Source organism: Macadamia integrifolia, chromosome 4, assembly GCF_013358625.1.
Source record: "Macadamia integrifolia cultivar HAES 741 chromosome 4, SCU_Mint_v3, whole genome shotgun sequence".
Lineage (NCBI taxonomy): Eukaryota > Viridiplantae > Streptophyta > Magnoliopsida > Proteales > Proteaceae > Macadamia > Macadamia integrifolia.
Window position 1 is genome coordinate 9,872,816 of NC_056560.1, and position 6,168 is coordinate 9,878,983.

The 6,168-nt window shown below is 38.5% G+C and overlaps 1 protein-coding gene across 8 annotated transcripts; it reads right to left on the reverse strand.

Annotated features, from left to right (window-relative positions):
* Nucleotides 1-669: 669 nt before the first annotated feature.
* LOC122075165 lies at nucleotides 670-6,108 on the reverse strand. 8 transcript variants are annotated; one of them, XM_042640087.1, is made up of 6 exons: nucleotides 5,911-6,108; nucleotides 3,604-5,297; nucleotides 3,441-3,484; nucleotides 2,642-3,358; nucleotides 1,028-1,142; nucleotides 670-907 (listed from the first exon to the last, which is right to left on the reverse strand). In XM_042640087.1, the coding sequence occupies exons 2-4, from the start codon at nucleotides 4,114-4,116 to the stop codon at nucleotides 3,229-3,231; spliced, it is 687 nt and encodes a 228-aa protein (XP_042496021.1). In that variant the 5' UTR covers nucleotides 4,117-5,297; nucleotides 5,911-6,108; the 3' UTR covers nucleotides 670-907; nucleotides 1,028-1,142; nucleotides 2,642-3,228. The 8 variants fall into 8 exon arrangements, with proteins under 8 accessions (XP_042496021.1, XP_042496027.1, XP_042496028.1 ...); XM_042640093.1 differs by having other exon boundaries at nucleotides 2,642-2,768; nucleotides 3,436-3,484; XM_042640094.1 differs by having other exon boundaries at nucleotides 1,028-2,768.
* Between the last annotated feature and the right edge of the window lie 60 nt (nucleotides 6,109-6,168).

Here is a 6,168-nt window from a genome sequence, read left to right on the forward strand (position 1 = left end):
CTCTCCAGCTTTCACTCGCAGGACCCTGTGACCTTTCCCACCCATCCCTTCTCTCCCTCTTTTGCTCTTCTCTTTGTATTTCCATGATAAAGATTTGGGACAAGTTTTCTTCAAGGCATGATGAAAGAGAGATTCCTTCACCAATTAACATCATTGCACTTGGATGGTCCGACATATAGGAGGGAGTAATGACGACCTTATCTTCGTGGGTGAATGTACAAGATACAAATTAAATACATAACATTTAGTGAACTTGGTTTGGAACCAACCATATCCTTCCCCACCCTGAACCAGTCAGAAACAGTAGTATGTAGGTGTGGATATTCGTGAAGGCCAATTGCATTGGCACCTGTAGCTTTAACATCAATTATTACTTGGGGATCTAAGAATAACCTCTCTGTAATCATAGAATTGCCTATCACATTCCAGTTTCTGTGAATAAATCATCATTCACTTCAGAATCAAAAGCTGTACAATCAGTTGCCACACCGACCTCAGGGGTCCATTATGTACCAATAGTGGTGAAAAGAGAATGCTTGGTGGCTAATTTTACAAGCATCAATAGCACAACCAGGGTTATGTGAGAGAGAATTTAAGTCCTATTTATATAGTATGGAAAATGGTAGAGGTATTGGAATCAATGACCAAACAATATGGAGCAACAACAGATAATGTAAAGAGAATAGGCATATGCTGTTTCAGAAGTGGACAAAGTCTCGATGCATCAAAATGTAGACATGTATCCCTCTCGGAAGGGTAAAAAAGTTCTCTCACAGTCTCACCACCATGAGTTGGGATCATGGAGTATAATTCCTAAATTTACTTTTCACTATATACATTGAAATATTCCAGGCAACTGATTGACGCTGTTGCTACAAACATGTCTGCATAAATGACAAAATATCACCTGCAACACCAAAAAAAGAAGATATATAAAGCTTTTCATGCCAATGAAGACAGCAAAGAAAGAAAGAGATGCTGAACATCTCAAACTCATACAATAAATGTTAAAAACTTTAAACTCTACCGTCAATGGGTATCTTGAAAAGCCAACATCCAAAAAATCCCTCACATTGCACGCCATCAACTTGGCATGGAATCACTGTTCCTCAACCATGCAATAAGCTTGCAAATGGAAGCACCTATCATAAATTTCATGCAAAGTTCAGATTACTAAATCTTTCATTACTGGGAAACAAAAGGATGACACTTCCCTCAGAATGCCTGCTATCAGCCTAGCATGAAAAGGTCCCTCAACCTTTGCAAAAGAGATTGCAAAGGGAGCACCTATCTTTCAGAATTTCATGCAAAGTTCTGATTACTAAATCTTTCATCACTGGGAAATGTGGAGATGTGGAGGAAAAAACACTTATTTTAATCATTATCAGAGATACAGAGAGAGCATTAGCATTTTCAGAAATAGCAGGGAAAATCCATCATCAATCTTTCCCTACAGATCCAACAATCCATAATCCAGAATAATTATTTATCATTAAGCCCATCCTTTCCCTCGACTGTTGAATGAGAAAGACCCGTAGTCGTATCTCTTAAGCGTAAAGTACCAGTAATGAAACAAAAAGACAAAGGAAAAATAAGGCCTTAAAACTCTTGGCCAATTAGTCCTTCAATAAGATGTGAACATAAAGCAAGGACACAAAAAGAAGGCCAAACAGAGGGCTGTCTCCCCCCCCCCCTCTTCCTTCTCTAATGTTTAGAGAATACTCTGCTTACCTTCCAGTGAATAACCCCAATAGTAAAGAAAAGCAACTTCATGGGAAAAGAGCCAACCACCTTAGCACAGTAAAGTCCTAACATTTCCAAGTTCAAATGAGAGCTACATTGATCTGTGTGAGAAAAAGGAACCATGTACAGAGTTGTCAATGTAAACCCAAAATCATGTTCATGGTGCCTAGTGGTCAAAGGCCATTAGGTTGTCCTAGCTTCTTTCTTAAAATTAGGATTGCCCCACAACAATATTATGCAATAAAAATCTAGACTAAGCGCAACCGAAGTCACAATGTGTCCTAATAGAAACCAACAAATGGCACTACACTCAAAATAGAAGTACAGCCAAAATTATTCCAACCCAACCACCTCATGGGAGGACAATTCTTCTGATTAATGTTTTTAATATCTAGAAATACAAGAATCACATTTTACCTTTTCTTCAAAAAGAAAAATAGATTGCAATCATTAAAATTTTTATAAAGTACAGCTTAAGTTTCATATTTCTAAGAACTCAAACTAAATATACTTTCTGTAATCATCCCCTCATCAAGTTCTGGACCTCATATTTCCATTCCTCAACCCTAGGTGAAAGGGAATCCTTGAGTATCAGTCCTTTTTTCATATTTTTCTTCTTTTCCTTCTCTGAATAAACAAGGGGCATTTACTAAAAGGGTCAGAAATCAAGTGTTGGGGCCTTGCACAAGGGTCTTAGCTAATTGGATATTCTAAACCCAACTTCAACCCCTCCCCCTTTCCGGAAGGGATGTATCAAATCAATTTTAAAAATAGAAAAAAACCTCAAGGGTTGCTCCAAGTTGCAATCCTGGGAGTTCCGTTTAGAAAAAACCAACAGCCACAAAAGCTAAAAGATGTCTTTCAGGACTAGTGCTATGAAGAGGAATGAAGCACATACATTTCCCATGTTCAAGGGTTGAATATTTTCATTTTTCGCATTTGGAGTGTCCTTGTGATCAGAGGTGATTTGTCCTTTGCTAGTGGAAATCCGTCCAGTCATATTCCCAGTATCGGCCAATCCCAATCTGCATAATCCAATCTTGATATCAAATGGGAACTGATCCAATATGTAATACACTATTGATACTTTATAGTCCAACCACAGATTAAACTCTAAGCACCACAAAATTCTTGTAAAAGAACTACATGAATAAGAGGGTATAATCCCCCGGAGGGAAAAAAATTCTAGAATCATACCTGCTTGCAATGAACCAAAACATACAATTATATAGAAAATAATTCAGATAGTTAATGACCAAATCTAGAACTGATACAACTTTCTACAGGGAATTATAAATACAGAAATCAGGCAATTGATGAAAATAGCTTCCATACACACCAAAAAAAATAAAAAATAAAATATGAAAAGGGTTTAATTGTTTTCAAAGTAAAATGCCGGCAAAGCAATGTCAGCGAAAAACCAATGATAAGTAGGATATTAGCTTCAAAGATACAATAAGTTGAAAACAGATCCTTTCACTTTTTCTAATTATTGCTATAGACAAAGAATGACCCTCCCCAGATCTCACAGTGGCAGGAGCTTCGTGCACTGGGTAAGCCCTTTTTTACAACGAATGAATGATAACCACACAGGATGGCCGACAGACCATAAAACCTGTTAATTAGAACAGTTCAAGAAATAAATAAATAAAATACAGACATTAAACTTTCAAAAAGGCCAATGAGACAAACCTAACCAGGAAGGTGAAAACTCCTTTTCTGTCGACCAGCACTTCTCTTCCTGCCAATTGCCAAATGTATTGACGTTAACTTAAACACAAGGTACGAAAAATGCAATTTTCATTCTAAACAAAATATTAGTTCCAATACAAGAATACTTAGCATTAGGCTTTCTTGCACCTTTTTTGACAGGATTGTCCCGGCATTCCACATTAGCCAGACTTTCCTCTCCAGTAGCTTGGCCATCTGATACTGTCTGCAGATCAGAAGTCCTTCATCTGAGGCAGTTTCCTTCTGCAATCTTACAACATTCTCACTCTGTTTATCAGCTGGTGACTGTGAACCCTGAGGCTTTGCCTCTCTTCCTTCTTCCAGAATACCCTCATCACCTGACTCTGCTGCTTCATCTCCTGCAGCTTCACGATTCTCAATTTTCTGTTTCTCAAGAACCTCATAATTTTCTTCTTTAGTGAGAGGTTTTGCTTCAGATGTTTCCTTGCTCTGGTCACTTGCTAGTTTTGAACCAGTTTCTGTCAGATATTTCTCATAACCAACAACTCCAGGTCTTTCCTTACCGATTTCCATATCTGTCTTTTTCTCCTCAACCTTTTCAGGAAGCGCATCGGCTTCCATGTCGGCTGGTAGCACTGTCTTCTCATCCTCAGTATTTCTTTTGACTTTCAGTTTTGACATATTACTGCATTAGATGTTTTTTCTCCCTTCATCTTTCCCTTCTCTTCAAATGGTTTAACATCATCAATCTCAGTAGTATCCACTTTTGCAGAGCCTCCACTGACCTCACTGTCATCAAAACTCATTTCTTTTTTCCCAGGATTGTGATGTTTCTGAAAACAAGACCACACAGTTTTGTCCACATCAATTTCACCAGTCACCATCTTCCGCTCAATTTTTTCACCGAGTCTGTCATCCGTGTCCAGAGCCATATTTCCTTTCTCTTCAGTAATTTTTCAATTCTGTGGTTTGACGCCTTTTATTTGCATCCTTCGAGGGTTTTCTATTCATAGCAACAGCCCTTTTCACTGGTTCGGAACTCTCTTGCTTTTGCAGAGTATTTGTTTCAGGAATTTTCACTCTTATCAGATTTTCCAGAAAGTCTATCGACCTGCATATCTGCAGCCATGTTATCATCCTCCGTCATCTCACTATCTTCCACAATCTGCTGCTTTGAACTCCCTTTTTGGGCCCTTGAAGACATGCTCTGCTTCATTTTTGTGTCTACTGTTTCAGACCTATCCATCATGAGTGAACCCTCACTTACAGCGTCTCCACCCCCCCCCCCACCATCACCTGGAATCTCAGGATAACGCTCTGATTTAGAAAGTGTGGTGAATGCCTCACTTGGTAAAATCTCAAGCTCAAACTGCTCTCCAATCAAATTCAACTGCTCCTTGTCACCATCATCGTACACAATACTATGGAGCTTGTTCTCAATATTAAATGATTTAATCTGACCAGCAAACCATTTCCTTGAATCAGGCCATAACACCTTTATCTTCTTCCCAACAATCCTGTCCTAATCATTTTCTCTCAACAGAACCCTACGAAAAGAAGGTATATCCTTCCTTTGATGAAGTATAGATGACCACCCAATGTCAAGTGACAAGAAGAATGACTCTGCCATCTCCCTGTCAGCACCTCTTTTGCTCTTCTTCGCGGGAGTTTTAGCCATCTCCGCAATCTCAACCTCACCCTTAGTTCCCTCCTTGTTGCTGGCTTCCACACCTAGTGCTTTACCAGCAACAGACTTCTGCCGTTTCTTCCTGTTCACCATTCCAGAAACCAAGAAAGCTAAAACCCCAATTCCAATCTTTCAATATCAGCCCCAGAAGGAAAAATCAGATAAGCCTGGAAACCTGCAAAAGGAAAGGCTTACAAGGTTACGTCATCCAGAAACAGGCATGGAAATGCAAAAACTCATAATCCAAAGAACAACTCCAAAACCCAAACTCTATAACCCAAAATCCCTATATTGCATACTCTTAGAGCATCCACAAGTCAATTATATAATAAAAAAATAAAATAAAATAAAATAAAACCTAACTCTGTAAATGCCCACATAAATCAATAATCTCTTCAAGCCACCTAGCACAATAAAATCATATAGCAAATCTTGTCCGAAATAAAAAGCATCAGAAGGGGATATTGGAAACCCTAAAATGAAGAACATCAATATAATCTACAAAACCCTAATATCATTATCTCAACCCATAAGGCATCAATGATCAAAACCCAAAGTGAAAGATTTTCCAAGAAAATTTTCATTAAAGAGCCCAAAGCATGTAAAAGAAACACTAATTTCTCAGATACTCAGCTACATCAAACTACAAACTAAAATCTAAAAAACCCTAACACCAACATCTCAATCCATAACGCATCAAAGATTTAAAAAATAAAATAATAAAAATTACCATAAAACAAACACAAAGAATGCCAAAGAGACCCAAGTTCCTCAGATGGGTTAGTTACCTCTCAAGATTCTGCTTCGTTGCAGTTCGCATTTGCAAACTGGGCTCTTATATACATCAATGTTACAAGGAAACAAGCCATGTCAGCTTCAAAAGAGCAGGAAAGTGCGGTAGATTAGATACGTGTCGAGGTGTGATTGGATTTGACAGATGCACTGACGGACTTCTTAAGGCTAGAGGTACTAGACCTACTGGTGGACAAGCATGAGATCCTCCAAGCCCTAGTGCCCTACCACTCCCTCTATTATATATATGGAAT

Coding starts and splice junctions, on each gene's coding strand:
- LOC122075165 (XM_042640087.1), bottom strand. CDS start 4,116: ATGTCAAAACTGAAAGTCAAAAGAAATACTGAGGATGAGAAGACAGTG. Junction 3,485..3,603: donor GGACAATCCTGTCAAAAAAG/GTGCAAGAAAGC, acceptor GGCAATTGGCAG/GAAGAGAAGTGCTGGTCGAC. Junction 3,359..3,440: donor AAGGAGTTTTCACCTTCCTG/GTTAGGTTTGTC, acceptor TCTAATTAACAG/GTTTTATGGTCTGTCGGCCA.